Source organism: Apostichopus japonicus, chromosome 2 (assembly GCF_037975245.1).
Source record: "Apostichopus japonicus isolate 1M-3 chromosome 2, ASM3797524v1, whole genome shotgun sequence".
In the NCBI taxonomy this organism is placed as follows: domain Eukaryota; kingdom Metazoa; phylum Echinodermata; class Holothuroidea; order Aspidochirotida; family Stichopodidae; genus Apostichopus; species Apostichopus japonicus.
The window spans coordinates 14,669,393-14,686,771 of record NC_092562.1 but is presented as its reverse complement, the minus strand read 5'-3'; the positions used below and the strand labels follow the sequence as shown (position 1 = coordinate 14,686,771).

Genomic DNA, 17,379 nt, shown 5'->3' with positions numbered 1-17,379 from the left:
CATCAGAATTGATTCTGTAGGTCATGTCTCGGTCAAGATGTGACCACACCACCTGGGCTTTGTTCCAACCTTCTCGGGGGGGGGGGGGGGAGGGGGAGGAACCCCTAAATTAAGGCAAATACGAATGGTTGTAACTGAAAGGGAGAGGAATCCTAACTATTGAGAAACAACCTGAGTCAGAGCTTACAGCAGCGAACCTGACGACGTGCGTCAAATAAACTAAAAGCAAGAGCCTTACATAGGAGAGTACTAACACGTGGCCTATGCTAACTACACAACGTATGTAGCTTAGGCTAACAAAGAAAACTACGGCAGAGAAATGAAGGAGAAACCGCTATAAACCCAAGCAAAACATTCTCGAAAACTAGCAATGGGAATACACAGAATACATGAACAAGAATAACTCCAATTTAAAGATGTCAACAATGGGAGGGAAATGGGAGGGGAGCAGGGGGGGGTGGGGGTGAAGGGCACTAGCAGTGAGGCATTTAATCCACATGAAATTTTGGGAAAGATTGATATGATTATATATCACAAGAAAGTCTTTGACATCTGAAGAGGAGGGAGTTTTTTTTGTAAACTGATCAAGACAATGTTCATCCTTATAGGTCAGGTCATTTGTTTGTCATTGATTGGTCGTCTTCTCTTTGCGTACCTCTCCAAGCCAGGGAACAGAACGCTTGAAATTTGCAAAGCTTGAGGGAGCTTGAGGCCCAATCATCAGTTCCCTGATATTAGTCATCAACATAAACTTTTGTCTTTCACACGAGAAAAATGATTACTTTTGCCAAAAAGTGTTGCTTGCAGGAGGATCTAAAATATATACATACATACATACAATACATACATCCAAAAATCTGGTAGCTATGAAACCATACGTTAAAGTATGTAGTTTATGTATTACATCATATCATTTATATTTCCCCCTCTATGTAGAAGGTTTGAGGTTTTCAAAGTTTATTTTCCATGAAATACTAAATCTTTAGGCACAAATAAAGCCGCAAAAATGTTGCATTTTTGTGGTAGTTTTAATGGCCCCTTTGTATTGTATTGTACTGTACGGTATACAATAGCAGGTTAATTATTCAGGTCTCGCTTGTCAAAGATCCTTCCATAAAGCTGGTCTTCTATTCCAATGGAAAAGCAGAATCCATTATGTATTTTGTCAACATCGTTACAGCGACCACAGGAAACAAAATAAATAAAACCCAAGACGTGAGGCATTAGCAAACAGGGAATCATTTAGTTTTCCAATTTTGAATAGCAGTTTTTGGAGGCTCTGAAACTTTGTCGCTTATAAAACAATTCTATGGTTTCTTTGAGCAAAGTCTGCCATACATCTTTGTACTTGTATAGCAACTTGTGTATGCCTGATAGATTATTCCCTGGCAAGCCACAAAAGGTTGAACTCTGACAAATAATCAGGCCCGTGGACCTTCAGGAAGGCTGCATTCTAACAGTTTTTCTTTTCCCTCCTCACATCCATCTTTGATTTATTCAGGTAACAGATTTTGGTTTTGCAAAGCGAGTCAAAGGAAGGACATGGACTTTATGTGGTACACCCGAATACCTGGCACCTGAAATTATTCTTAGCAAGGTGAGTCTCGGAAGAAGGGACGAAAAGTCGGTTTTTATACTTCCATGAACACTGTTGGATATGACCAAAGTGAAATAGGTAGACGAGAATAACCGTTGTCTGTTATTAGGTGGACGAAATCTCTGTTGGGGTCAAGATATATTTGGAGTTTAGTCATTTCAAATAATTTTATAAGATAATGTGAAATATGAGATGATATTATTATATGACAATGACAATGAAACTGTTTATTTCCAACACAAAAGATAAGTACATTTTCAACAAGAATTCAATACATATAATCAAATAATCATGGTATTAAATATAATTCAATGTACAATGAAAACTACCAAATGAAAATAAGGTCAAGAATTCAATACATATAATCAAATAATCATGGTATTAAATATAATTCATTGTACAATGAAAACTACCAAAGATATTATTATATATAAACATTCATAAAGGATATCATTTTTGACAATCGGTGGAAGCCTTCCTGTTCAACACAATATCAGTGTCATAGTTTTTGTGGGGTTGTTACTCTCAAAATGGCCATTTGGCAGTATGCTGTACGTTTGTATTACCCAAGTTAATGAGAGGGCTTCTTTCTCTCTGACTGTTTTTAAGCATCTTGATGATAAATCAATTAATTTTTCAGGTCATTCGGGTGAAGTTAATTTAAAGATCTTAACAAAAAGATCTTCGTGGATGATATTAACATAATTCCAGTAGTTTTTCATCAAAATAGATATCAATCTACAATAGATATTACAATCTAATGAGTGAGTAACTGCATGATTTATTTCATTATGTACAGCAAAAATCTTCCATCCCACAAATTGGGATGACTTAATCTTTTGGATAACTCTAGATTGCGACCGTGGTCAAACGTGACCTTATCTAAAAAAACATTTTATTGTGAGATCTGTTTGCTAAAACTTAAAATTTCCCCCCAAAATATTGTATAAACCTACAATATCAGGTTCTCCCCCCCCTCTCCTCCCACCCCAACATACACAAGAAGCTTCGGGGTAGTAAACTTCCGCTATCCCTCCACACACTTGTTTGAATGTCCCCTAAAAGAACTGAGAAGGGAAAAAAAAAATTGCCTTACAAGAAGCCTCCTGTTGGCAATTAATTGTCAAACCTAATGTTAAAAACAGAGCCTTGCTTGCGGCTTGCGGGGCTTGTGGGCTCTTGATGCAACAGTCATTGATGGAAGTCTCAACGCACAGGAGAGGAAGTTTCCGAATTTCCCAAGAGAGGGAGAGAGAGCTATCAATTGAATTGAAGACTGACTGAACTGACCCCCCATCAATGGCTTCATTAAAGAGCCTTAATCCAATTAGTTTGTATGACAGTCCACAGTCTTCTACACACCTCAATGGGTCAAATTTGAATTTTCAACCTCTCTTATTATTTTTTCTTTCTTGAATGGATGTGGGATTGAGAGGTAGGAATTGAGCAACGTGTGAGGCTAATGCTAGGGTTACCTTTCAGAATAGGACTGATAGAGAAGAATAAGAAGGCGAAGAAGAAGGAAAAGAAGAAGAAATATAATAAATAGCAAACAGATGAAGTCAGACTGGGATCTGAATTGGCATAATGATGGATTTATAAATATTTAAACCTGCATGTTGCATTCAGTTTGCCAAGAAAATATATAAAGTAGCTGTAAATGTCATAAACTTTGTGGTTTCTAATCTATGAATATTCATAGGTAGTAAGTACCACACGTGTTCTATTTGGGTTTCTGTCTACCTCTGAACAAGGTTCCACTCATGATCAAAATGTCAGACCCTCTCAAGATTCGAAAGCTGTTAGAGAAACCCTTCTTTTTATTTTCGGGCTCTCGGGGAAGATCTTTGTATTGTGTTACAAACTGAGAAAGAATAAATCCTGAATCCTTCCTGATTGAACTTTTAATTTCTTCTATCTTTTGTCTACCAGGGTTACAACAAGGCCGTTGATTGGTGGGCTCTAGGAGTCCTCATCTATGAAATGGCAGCTGGCTACCCTCCATTCTTTGCTGATCAACCCATTCAGATCTATGAGAAGATTGTCTCAGGAAAGGTAAGATGAAATGCCACCATTTTATTTGGATTCTATCAAAAAATGTTTGGAGAGTTGTATGAATACTCTCCATCTCACAACTTGGATTGATGCATTGAAGAATCATGAATAGTTCTCGGTGGTACCCATGTTTTGATTTCCCCAACAACCTTAGCACCCTCGTTATACCATGCCTAGAATGTCCTGGTAACCTTTTAACAATGTGCCCCCTTTATGACCAGCTCCACCGATCACCGCCCTTCCTTCTCTCTCTACCATCCAAAGTGTCTAGATCGTTAGTTTCGAGTGAATACTTACCAATCGGAATTTGTCTCTTTACGGTTACCTCGAAATGGAGATTTTTCTATTTACTGGTTAAGAGAGAGTTTGAGAGAGTTACAGAGAGTTAGAGAGAGTAAGAGAGAGTATCTCTTTGAATAGCATAACATGTATAGTTCTCTGTGGTTCCCATGTTTTGATTCCTTTACATCTCTTTGAAGTCGTAACTTGCTGATATTTACATGTTAACCTCTTAGTCGACTGTGAAGTGTGTCCTGTGGTCATTTTATGATGAGTTGTAAAGATACAGGAAGAGATCTAAGTATTGTCACATTATTTCACTTCCCTTTGTCTTATTGACTAGCAGTAAATTGGCCAACCTTCATAGAGGTCTAGTCGACTACAGAGTGATTTGGTATTTTTGCGACTGCGTTGATGAAGTTGTTGGGTGATACTACTACGGCATCATAGGCAAACCTCAAATTATGCTAAATCCATAATATGACAGAGAACTTATTAAAAAAAGCCCCATGTCAAAATGGGGGGGGGGGGGGTGAGAAGAGCACTCTTTTATACGTTACATATGAGTAAACTACGAACAAAGCAAATTATTAACGACAATGTTGAGAAACCATTAACAATTTTAACAGTTTGTGCCCGAGGCTGCAAGCGTTTTTATTGGATCAAAGAGCACGTTTTATATCGATTCAGCAGTCTTCAATGGGCTCTAACGTTGCTACGAACATATGACTGCGGGGCCATAAACGTGATGAGATTAAATGCTATTAAAGAGCGCTGCTGCCAAAGCCCTACTCCATCAAAGGCTCCATTTTACGTTTGTTCGGTCGTCCCGGTTTCTTAAGAATCATTGCTACAGTCCGTCTCTACAGAGGTTTCTACAGAATCCTCTCATGATTAATGATGGCACATAGAATGTCAAAGAAATACCCAACGGAGAGGTTTCTCAACGTAATCCCTAATCACAACCCACACAGAGGTTTCTCAACGTAATCGGTAATCACAACCCACAGAGAGGTTTCTCAACGTAATCCCTAATCACAACCCACACAGAGGTTTCTCAACGTAATCGGTAATCACAACCCACAGAGAGGTTTCTCAACGTAATCGGTAATCACAACCCACAGAGAGGTTTCTCAACGTAATCGCTAATCACAACCCACAGAGAGGTTTCTCAACGTAATCGCTAATCACAATCAGAAACAAACAGACAGACACTGATTAAACATGGGCAAGTGTTTGAATATATATAAGTTTCCGATGTATGAATGGATATGTATTACAACTCTGAATAATTTGACTTTTTGCTTTCTGCCTTCCCTGTCTCATAATCTTAGCACTCTCATTCTACCGTGCCTGGAATAATCTGTAACCTATTTAGCACTGAACACCCTCAGTCAGATATGTGACTTCTAATGTAATTTCATTACTGTTAAATTTTCTTGTTCATTGGTGACCATCTGCAGACCTTGAATTTTAAAATTTTATCCACTGGCTAAAAAATGCCAGTGTATAAAAAATATCTACTACCCCCCAAAACAAAACAAATTCCCACCAGCATTTTATAATACCTGAATTAATACAAGAGCAACTTTGTCTCTATACTGGCAGAAAAATGCCAGTGCATTTTATGTCTACTGGCAAACAGCAAAATCCACTGGATAGCCTGAATAGCCTGAATTTTGAGGTCTAAACAGGATTTCCGTTAGAGTGTTACTAATCAGGTTTTCCCTTGTCTTGGTGAGAGTGCCATGGTTGCAAAGAGACAGGTATTATAGGAGGGCGTTGTGGTCAAGTGGTTAAGGCAGTGGACTTGTGATCTAAGGATTACAGGTTCGAGCCCTGGCCAGATCATTGCGTTGTGTCCTTGGGCAAGGCGCTTTATCTCCATTGCCTCTCTTCACCCAGGTGTATAAATGGGGACCTGCGAGGTAACTTGTAAATATAGTTGCGTGCGCCGGTTTGTGGCTGCACCCTATGGGAAGTCCCCCGGGGGACACGTGGTTGTGGTGCACTGTGGTGCCCCAGGAGAGATTGATTGAATTGTGCACACTTTGGTGTGTGGGTGTGACAAGTTACCAATGACCAGGGGTTAATAATAATCAGCGCACTGAGACTTAAGTGTGTATTTGCGCTTTATAAGAACTGTGTATTATTATTATTATTATTATTATTAAAGGGAGAGGGTGATGTTAAAATATACAAAATTGGAAAGTTTGGAGTTTCCAAGGTTTTCAAGGTGAACTGTCTGGGGCAATTGTTATGAAAGGAAATTTGATTCCACAATGAAAAAGAAGTTGCCTCTTTGATGGAATATTAGTGCGTGTACTTTATTAATCAACCACGTTTAGATCTGAATTTCAATAAATGAAGGAAACATTGGTAAAAGTTGAAATATTCAGTTCTGTACCTGTTGTGCTACGTCTTTGCCATCCCATACCCTGTACTGTATGCACCATGCTTTAGTATAGAAAGATGAACAGATATAGAATTGTTGCATGCCACATTGCTAGAAATTTTTATTGAATTCTTACCCATTGTGGAAAAAAAGAAAATTAATTCTGGCACAAGTGTCTTTAGAGCCTAATTTTAATCTTTTCTCTCTGTCCTTTGAAGGTTCGATTTCCCTCCCACTTCAGCCAGGATCTGCGAGATATTTTACGGAATCTACTGCAAGTGGACTTGACTAAGAGGTTTGGCAACTTGAAAAATGCCGTCAACGACATCAAGATTCACAAATGGTTCAACACCACAGACTGGATTGCAATATACCAGAAGAAGGTACGTGGTTTCAATTTGCTCGCATAATGAGAATACTTAATAGTCACGGTTAGTCACATTTGTAACTTAGATTTTACTTGGGCCGTACTACAGCAGCGTCTAGTACGACAAAAGCTTCTTTAAGTAATCACTGAAGCTGTTAATGTCTGTTCTGTTACAAATAAAAGATTGTGTAAAAGTAAGTTGGCCTGACGTTTCGATCCTAGCAGGATCTTCTTCAAAGGCATATATGACAAGTAACAGTAACAGAAGGGACAAAAACACGCACAGAATACAGACAGGTTAATGAGCACAAAGAGATAGATGTAAGGGGATTAGTAGATAAGGGATGGAGAGAGGAAAGAAAGAAACCAACATGGAAAGAGGAGAGGTAGGAGATAAACAGTAGAGGGACAAAGAGAGGATTAAGGGAAGGGGGTAGGGAATAAACTGGAGAAGGACAAAGACAGAAAGGTGTGGAGAAAAAAGGGTGGAAGAGAGCTATGAGAAGAGGAGTTATGGGGGGGGGGGACAAGGGGAGACGGAGGAGGGGACAGAAGAAAAGTTATTCAGATAGAGACCTTTTTGACAGGTTAGCATAGTAGGGCCATGAGGAGGGGTAGGCGATGGAATGGGGGAGGGGGGAGGTGTGGTCGGAGGGCATGTAGGACAGGAGTCAGTAATGTTGCTGATTCTGAGGTTAGAGTGATTTATTCCTGTCGGTAAAACTAGCATTGGGATCGCAAGTTGGCTGACAGTACAGATAGTGTCCGAGGTGGGCATGTACAAAGTACTAATAAAACTTGTAAAATTTAATAAGACTTATAAAGCTAATAAAACTTACTATTTAAAGTCATTTTGAAACTTGAAATGACTACGAATTTTACTTTTTAAAATACAGAGCTTTTTAATAGGTTTAAATTGTTCCATATGAGGTATACTGTTGGTCTATGCAGACCGTTTATCCAATGCTTTCCACATATGGATGAAAGACTATCCACCTCTCATGACTGCTGAAGGTAAATCCCAGCATAGTTTTGTAAAAGTGCAAGGGAGAGATAACTCTGCAATACTGCTACTGTTGCTAAACAGGAAATTAATCCATCGACCCAACATGGATTGAAGGATCACATTGAGTGGGATTCATCGTGCTTTGTGATGATAACGTTCCTTCCCAAGGGTAATTAGAGGTGATATGTGTCTGTTGCAAAAATCCTTGACACTAGCAAGAAAGCTTCAGCCTGTAATACCAGGTCTGGAGTCAAACTGGAAGAGAGCCAGTGGTGACTGCATTCTGCTTTGGATTGTTGTTATTTTATGTTACTTAACTCTGCTCCCATCTACAAGTGTTGTAAAATTCAAACAAACTTGGGTAAATAATATCGTCACAATAATACTATATTTATGTAGCACTTGACATAAAAGAATATCTTAAAAACACTTAACACAATAACATGAGAACATTGTTTTAATGGAACAAAAACATATGTAATGCAAGTAATAAAATAGCCAAAACAAAAATAAATAATTAAAAATAAACTAGAAAGAATGTAACAAATGGGTTAAGAGAAATATAACATAAGATCAGTTCATTGGAATATATGATACAAATGTTGGTTTCCAATTGACACTTTAACACAATCAAAAATGGGTAAAAATATAACCCCAAAATGTTGGTGGCAGGGCGTGCATATAAAATGCCCTGTCGCCTTAAAATGGATACCCCTCATTCTATTGCGACTCTCACACAGTAACCTAGCCATATAACTCGCGCCTATGTATTTCGTGAGGGTGTTCATGTCGGAGAGGTATTCAACTGCAGTGGTGAATCTTCCACAATAACAGAGATGTGTTGGTATAAAAGGAGGCAATGCACTGCAAACATAATCAAACTGCTTTCAATTGTTATAGACTTAGTTATGAACCAGACTGTGTGATCGGTAAATATGGTGTGACCCACTTGTTTGACCTTGTGGGGTCAATCCTTAACGTACTTGATTAAACAGTCATTGTTAGTCCCAGTCCTTGTAAACTAGTCAAGGGCAGATGTTGAATATGACACTTATTGTAGCAAACATTACAACCCCAATAGTTGCAGTTTGAAATTTAATAGACTAAATTATTTAGGGGTATGTTTGTTACCAATTTATTTGCTTGAAATGTGGGATATTCTTAGCGAGGTTTTTTGTGTATATTACAGTCTGAAAAAAAATAAACAAAAACATTATTAATATGATAGGTTGCTATAGCCATAAAGCTGTGTATGAAGATATGAGATTAGCAGTATGTTCTCTCATGTGTTGGTTTACTGTAAGTATACATGGTGTTTGAAGCCAGTCAGCAACCACCACATTAAAGCAAACAGAAAACAGCAGAGACAGAAGAAAATAATTGAACTGAGATTTGAATCAATTTATGTAAAACCAGAAAGAAAAAGCCCTGGTTTGATTTGTGATTAGGTACTTGACGTTGTGAATCATGTTTGTGTAACACAAACTTAATCAGACGAAGTAGTCTGCATTTAGTTTGATTCCTTTTCCCTCTGAGGACGAGGACTCCTTGTCTTCCACCTAAGAAAAGTTACCTGCTGCATTCTTAACGTGAAGACTACTTGATATCTAACTAAGGAATCAAGGAGTGTTAAATATTTCCTTCTCTTAAGTATATTTGTAACCACCCATATGTAACCACCAATATGTAACCATTAATTTGTAACCACCAATACGTAACCACTCAAATTGGTACAGAATCAGTCCTCCTGGTGGAGGTATGGTTACTGCTGTATGTTTCTTTTGTATAAAGAAGAAGAAAGGATGGATACTAACTAATCGATCAGATTAATTAATTTATCAGGTTGTAATAAGACATTTCAAAATCATCAACAGGGTTTGAGGGAAAAGAAAAGAAGGGGAAAGAATTGTTTTCAACCGTATAAGTCACTTCAGTAATTCCCAACTTTAAGTATATTGTTATCCATTATGCTGATGCATTGAGAGCCACCAGGCTAGCCCCTCGGAACTGTTATGACACCAGGCTCACTCCCTGTCCCCCCTCCTGCTTGCATTTTCCCTTTCGTATATTATCAAAATGAGAATACCCCCTCTCGTCAGCCCGCCATTAGCATTTTGGCATGTTCAGGTCAATTATTCGTTGCTGTCAGTCGCTCCAGGGAAACCAACTTTCAAATTGATTCATTATGATAAATAATGAGGCAGACAGTATGAAAATGTTAGAATCTATTCAGCATATAATTCTCTCTGCTGCCTAGACCTATGTATAGGTGTGAATGGCATTAAATGTAAACATCTTCTGAAAGGTGTTGAAGTAGCTTGCAGCAGTGATTCTGGTTGTTAGGATTAATTTCCACAGTTTGCTATGTGTATCCTGGTATCCTGATATATTTATGTATGTGTTTATGTTAGTGTGTATGTGTGTATATATTTATGTGTGTGTGTTAGGGTAAATGTACATGTCTGGGTCAATTGTTTGTTTCATCGTAGGCATGAACATAATATGAACTTTTAAATATATATATATAATTTTTTTAAGTTTCTTGTGAAGAACAAAATGTCGCAGGGTTTGTGTGGGGAAGATGGAGGATGGCAGGGTAAGGGTTGGGGTTGTGTTAGAAGCCATTAAATTTTATGAATCTGGATTCCAATCTCTTAAACAACAATAACTTATAATGTATGATATTTTTTTTTTAATTCCAATGTTGTGTGATATTAATTTGTGTGGTACTTGACAATGCAAACTTTTGATTTCATGTTTGCTGTGCAAAGTGCGCTGGACCTGGTTATTTCGACAACATTTGCCCCATAATCCTGACAAACTGTCAAGGATATTGCAAACTTGCTCATCTGTAGAGTAAAGAGGAGAACTACGCCATTCACCCAAATTTGTCCATCATCATCGTGTCTGTTCTTCCCCTCTGTCTGTCTGTTACAGGTGGAAGCGCCGTTCACACCAAAAATCAAGGGACCCGGAGACACAAGTCACTTTGACGACTACGAGGAAGAACCCATCCGTATATCCAGTACAGAAAAATGTGCGCGAGAATTTGCTGATTTTTAAAGACATGTCTTAGCACCTTGGACGAGTATGCAGGGGGACAGAAGAAGTCTCACGAGGCCACTGTGGTTGCAGTCAGTCACTCACTGTTATCATACCTTCTTTTTTCCTTTTTTTTGGTTTTTTTGTTCCTTTTTCTACAAAACTCTTCTTCCATGATCTTTAAAGTACATATTGTGTAACCCTTGAATGTTCATAGTATTTGAAACAAGATTCTCTGCCATTTTGAATGATCCCAAGTCCCTCCTGCACAGATGACAAAAATTGTCCTTTCTGCAATTATGACAGTCAAAATGCTGTATCCTTTTGGAATCTTGAAAGGTACACCATCCTTCGCCTCCCTCTAATTCTGTGAAACTCAAAATCTGTGTATGCCCTTTCCATGAAGTTCCTAAAAGCTAAAAGGAGTTGATGAGTTTCTAAAAGACTTTTAAAAAAAACCTGCCAAAGTTTAGACAACAGCCTGGCTTTGGTGATGTATCCACCAAGTCGTTTGTGAAATATCATTACGAACCGTGAAGCTCTATTATTACAAAGTTCTGTTACGATAGGTCAGCTCAAGTAGCTTCCTATTACCCTAGGAGATGTGATTATTATGGGCAGATGTATCGATAATATGCTGAGCATTCGGGCTTTTGTGTTTTGTTGACACTAATTGTTACATCAGAAGTATACTTTTTTGACGATAATTTTCCAGGAAACTTTTGATGGTGATGAGCTGAACACTGAAACAAAACAGAGGTGTCCGTGTTATCCTGCAAGATATTCAAACACTCAACTCGTATATTTGGAATCCCAGGATTTATTTCCTTATAAGTTAGAGACCGAGTGTCTGTCTCTTGAGGTTTCTCTTACAACAGTTTTAGTTATTGTTGTCACACCGTATGCAGTGTAGCAAACTGGTCGAGTGGACTCTCAGAAGATTGATGGAACCAACTATCAGGTCCCAATGGTTTTTTTTTAATGTAATTTTGAAACAAAAATCTGAGTCACCCTACTTTTGGGGACATTTCCAATACTTTTTGGCTCCCAAGATGATATGAGTTGAGCAATTCACTGTATTATCTTTAAAAACTTAAGGCATACAAACCTCATAAGTTTTTTTTTTGCCTTCATTTCGTCTTGGGGACATATGCATCCGAGAGTTGTGACAAGACACCTCACAATTAGGTCCAGTTGAGTCATTGCCACTAATTTTCCTGACTCTACTTGAGACATCGGACTCAAAGCCACTGTATCATATTTAGCGGAGAAAATTTGTTCACTTGTTCTAGTCTTGATGTTTAAATTTAGCGACTCCCAGATACTACTTGTTGCAACTCTGGGTCATCTCAAGTAATGATTGTTTTCGGCAAGGCATCATATTTCTTGGGCTGTAGAGTTGGGCACCCTCACCAACATTTCTTGAGCCTTGTCAAAAAATGTTTTTACTCTGCTATTCGTCAATACATGTCAGTGTGAACTGAATCATTGATTATTTAATACCAATGACATCACAATCAAAACTGACCAACATATCCTGTGGTAGTAGAATCTCTTGATAAAAAAAAACAGGCTCTTAACTGCCAGTTGTTGATCAGCTATTGGACTAACGCCACTTTTGGTCCAAAAATTGCCGATAACGACTCGTGTAAACAATAACAAGTGAGCTGTGTGCTTCAATTTTAATTTTTTTTTGTTTTTTTTGTACGGTGCAATATACGTGATTTTGAACTTTCAGTGGTTTGTCTGTGGACTCTCCACTCTGGTTTTTTTTTTTGATTTATCATTTGATTTAAGAGTTTAATTTCATTTGAAATCCTTAGGGAAAAGTTAACAATTTTTCCACCCTGGAAAAAAGGTTAACAAAATATTTTCCTATTTTTTTGATTGTGTGCTGTGGTTGAAACCATGATCATTTCAGTGTTTTGCCACCATATTTTTGTTTGTTTGTTTTTCGTTTTATTTTTTTCTTTAATTAGATACCTCATAATATCCAACATCTAATCAAACCTTTCTTCTGACTGTATCTGTTAATATACAAAGTGTCTGAGTCCGTCATCGCATTAGGCTTTTCTGCTTAGCATCATCCTCATAAAAGATGCCTTCACAGACAATCACCATGACATTTGTTTCCAGCATTAACTTTTTCAAACTGAGGTGTAAAACATGATAGGGTTTGGTAAATTTGGCTTGAAATATGAAAGGTGTTGTAATAACAATTTTGTGATGGGATTGTGTGGACGTATCAAACTCGATATTTTCGGAACCAGTTGCTTGGCCGATAAGTAGGTACGTCCCGCCTATTAGAGTTGCAAGAAATGCAATGCTGCAAAAAGTTCTATCCTAACAAGAGGGATTCATGCCGAGTTTAATAGATCCGAAATCGTCTACATTATACGGGGAGTTAAGTTTGTGCTGTAATAGTTTTCAAACTGCTTTCCCTACAAATAAGAATTTTCTGGTACGTCCAAGTTTAGAGGTTGTTTTCTAAGCCATATTTTTTCCATCTCCAATTACATTGTGCATGTAACCCAACAAAGGACCCCCCCCCCACCCTCCTATTTGGCCGTAATGTTTGATGCTTACAGTATGCTGCTGGAAGGGGGGGTTGTGTTGCAGTGGTGGCAAGATTTAAAACAAAACACCATATTTGAGTCTTATGTACAGGAAGGACATATGAGAGTTAAATCTTTCGCTTCGAAAGGTTTCCATTGAGGTCTGTAAAGTTACGGCGTAGACTCTGTTGTGCACAACTGCAAATTAGAGTTTTAATATTATATTTGTTAATATTTGTAAAAAAAGTACTTGGTCTTTGGGAGATGTTTTGATGTCTACTCCTAAGAGCACAGATGCACAAAATGTTATTGTTTTGTGGATGTTGTAATGTCCTTCCGTTGGCTTTATGACAATTACCCCATGAAAGTATCTATTGTCTTTTAGGACAAGCTGAAACCATCAGCTCGAGAGGATGTACGTTTTGTACGTTCTTAATATACAAATTTGGAAAGTCATTTGAGCTCAAGAAATTTTGAGAGCTGACTTAGTAATAGCAAAGATTTCTTGTTGCTAAAACTACATCAAAATGGTGACAACTACATTGCTGCCTCACATATAAATGTCATCAGTGGGGGGGGGGCGGAGGGGGGGAAAGGCCGTTATGATTTACTAATCAAATGTCCGCACCTTTTATGAGTCATACTATGGGCTGCCATATCATTTTCTTTAAAGCTCCTGATATTTGTACAGTTTAAAAAAATTATCATTTTAATAAAAAAAAAACAATGTACAGGCTTATTATTATCCATGGACGCAACAGCTCTCTTGTTTACCTCATTATATATGCAAGAGGGCTCAACATATACTCAGTCTTATTGTTTGCCAACTGCTGAAATAACCACTGTGTTTAAGTTTTAAAATAAGCAAATGTGGATTTTGTTGAGGTATAGACCACTACATGCATATGAAATACCTAGATAAGGATCTGTATGCTGCCAGTGGCTGGTACACTTGTCACGTTGCGGTGGTAATCAAACAAGGGCAGTCATTACATGTTTAGTTTAGAATGACAGATTAATAGTGATGCATCAATACACTGCATACAATTATTTGCTATTAGATTGTGAGGGTGTTGTTAGTAAGTGTTGTTATAAAGTGGTTTTTTTCATATCCACAAAAAGTTTATATTAGAGCATGGTCCTTTATCAGCAACTGCATCACACTGTTTCACTCTAGTCCTATCTCACCTAAAAACAAAGAAGCCATATGTATTTCTCATGTTTGTGTTATTCAAACCTGTACTAGAAAGGGGACTGATCAGTCCAAACTATAATTTCATAAATATCCCATTATTGGTAACCAAACAACATTGAAGATGAGGAAGATTTCTCTCCAAGTTATGAGAAAGCAGGCCAGCTGCCAACTACTGTTTTTCTCATATTTTTCCCCTCTCTGGTGCAATTGATCTTGTGACTGATGTTAATACTCCATAAGCAGTCGACTGAAAACCACCAGTGGCATCGTGGACATATGGTGTTCTTCCACTGAATAATGTGTGTGAATAGTAGAATTTACCTACCCGGGTTTGAGACCAAACATTGAGAAACTACACAAATATATTTCGAAAAGTTTGTCGCAATTACTTTGACGAAAGTTGCTTGAAATTACCGTGAATAACCTTTCATGTTCTTCATCATGAACTCGGGCTGAGTTTTCGATGAAAGTTCGAAGGAGCATTTATCGTTCTTTCAAACTTGATTCATATCATCTTACAAATATTTTTTGAGCACAAATATAAATTACATACATTTTTCGTTTTTATGAACGTTCAAGTTATTTCTTTCCTCGGAAGGATTTTGCCTAGTTTGACGTCAAGCTGGGGAACAAGTGAAAACAAGTGAAAAACAAATTTAGCCAATAACAGTTTACATTGAGATGATGGATTTTGTTTCCATCAAGGCCGTCGTCCATGAAATGGTACAACAAGCGCAGAGTAACCGGGAATGATGTTTGTTGCATCTCGTAACTATTGCATATCCTGTTAACAACCCAGTTGTACTATTCTAAAAAAATATGCTCAATGTACATATATACAGGGGAATCAAGTCGATGTTTTGTATATAATGTAAGTTAACATTTCGTTTAAAAAAAAATACATAGAGGAAAAAAAATTGGATAAAAAAAAAAATCAAAAGTTACTATTTAACGAAAGTTTTTTCTTTCAGCAAAGTTTCCGAATTTTTTAGGAGTTATTGCAGTTTTTGGCATTATGAAATGCACACATTGTACATGGAAGGTCTTCTAGTAAGAGACTGGTACTAAAAAAAAAATAGAAATTATTATAGACATAATTCACATTAACTAGTTGACAGTTTATAACGTTTGATGTTGTTGAGTCACTTTTTTATTTCACAAATTTTGTTATACAGAGGTTTTCCTATTTATGAAGCAAAGTTGTCAGGCCCGTTTTTGGTTTTTATTTCCTGATTTTGTTACAAGCAGTCAGTGTAGGGGAAACCGTACACTTTTAAGATTTTTTCTTTCGTCGAGTTCAGTCAAGCCGCCCACAAGTGTAGACGGTACCACAATCGCCACACCGCCCTCAAGTCTACTGAAGTGTCTGCACAAAAGAAGGTGTATTCTTTAGTGTGGTTAGTGTACAAAAAAATAAAACTACTATAGATCGCTTCATCATGTGTATAACCACATCATTAAATGCAAAAACAGAACCTAACAAAAAAAAAAAGCAAAAAAAAATTTGTTAAATGTTTACAGTTTCCCTGACTCTAAATAAAGTGATGAATCCCCGAATTATTATTTTTTATCATTTTGTAATTAGAATAAGAAATTCCAAAGAAGGCGACTTCTTCCTTGTCTTACTTAGTATTCATTGACTGGTAGATTTACTATAAAGTTTGACACCATGTGTGAGTTTCTGTTGTATGTGTTGTTACAGTTCAGTATGTGACTGAAAGTTTTTATTGCATATAATTCTGAAGAATCCCATTTTGAGGATGAATAAAAGAACAAAATACAAAAAGACCATTCTTTGTCTACTTTTTTAGTCTTCTTTTTATTTAACAATTGTTATTTTAAATTAATATAATCAGGTATTGAAATTTAATTTGAAATTTTTTAAGAAATACTGAACAGCAATTTTCATTTTTACAAAATATATAGATACTCAAAACTGGGTGGAACTGGAACAAAAGAGTAATGTGGCGTTTTGTTAAATGTATAAACTGACTGCGATAATAAGGAACCAGAATTCAGTTTCTTGCAAAGTTGTTCGCTTTTGAAAGACAATAAGCATTTAACAAAATATGAAGAGTTACACCCCCCCTCCCCGTGTATACCAACTATATGAAGGAACCACTGAAGCATCAGTGTGATTCAGTGTTGCCAACAATGAAGATGAGGAGGGAGGGGAGAAAGTAGGGCAGGGGAGGTAAGGAGCCTTCCAGCTCTCACACAAGAATGATTTCTCTCTGCCCTTGTCACTTACTTTTCTATCAAACTTCACCCTCCCTCCCCCACCCCAACAAAAAAGAAACAGCTTTTCAAGGTGATCATACATAACACTAACTACTTACAACGCTTTAATTTAATTCCTTCCTTAGCCTCTCCCCTCCCCCACCCCAACCTGTTCAATGTTATGATCAGAGTGATCATAAATATAAGAACCCATACCTATGCCTTTCAGTTAATCTATCAAACCACATATTTAACAATTATATTCACTGAGATTTTATTTTTCAAGGTGATCGAGGAATTTGTCACTAGCCCCTTTAGTTTTCCTATCTTAGAAGCTCCCTGGAAAGCCAGCCAGACTCAGACATCCGGAAGTGGTTCCTCCTTTTCCTCAACAAGTCCTAGGTCCAGCAGGAACTTCTTCTCATCTTCCAAATATTCCAGCCAAAGGGTTCTCATTTTGTTGTCCACTTCCTCTGTACTTGGTTCTGGAGGTTGTGCAATCTTTGGAAGCGAGGAAAAGACAAAAAACAAGGGAAAACAGAAAAAAAAATCATTAACGCTCTAATGGTATTCAAGATACAAAAAACAAGTTGATTGGTGGCAAATAGGGCAAGTTTTGAGCTACTCTTTTTCAAAGGAAATATTTCATCACCTTGGCTCTAACCTGC

The 17,379-nt window shown here is 37.4% G+C and overlaps 2 protein-coding genes across 5 annotated transcripts in view; one reads left to right on the top strand and one right to left on the bottom strand.

Moving 5' to 3' along the window:
* The window catches only part of LOC139979372 (cAMP-dependent protein kinase catalytic subunit alpha), a 107,994-nt gene extending 91,717 nt beyond the window's left edge, over nucleotides 1–16,277 (top strand). For all 4 annotated transcript variants that reach the window (XM_071990111.1, XM_071990101.1, XM_071990120.1 and 1 more), the window contains 4 exons: nucleotides 1,502–1,597; nucleotides 3,530–3,652; nucleotides 6,545–6,709; nucleotides 10,637–16,277. In XM_071990111.1, the coding sequence (XP_071846212.1) occupies nucleotides 1,502–1,597; nucleotides 3,530–3,652; nucleotides 6,545–6,709; nucleotides 10,637–10,762 (510 nt within the window). In that variant the 3' untranslated portion in view covers nucleotides 10,763–16,277. The remainder of the gene's footprint in view (nucleotides 1–1,501; nucleotides 1,598–3,529; nucleotides 3,653–6,544; nucleotides 6,710–10,636) is intronic.
* LOC139979391 (dynein axonemal intermediate chain 3-like) overlaps nucleotides 12,700–17,379 on the bottom strand; it is a 31,926-nt gene continuing 27,246 nt past the window's right edge. Inside the window, exon 22 of the mRNA XM_071990143.1 lies at nucleotides 12,700–17,212. Coding sequence (XP_071846244.1) covers nucleotides 17,069–17,212 — 144 coding nt within the window. The 3' untranslated portion in view covers nucleotides 12,700–17,068. The remainder of the gene's footprint in view (nucleotides 17,213–17,379) is intronic.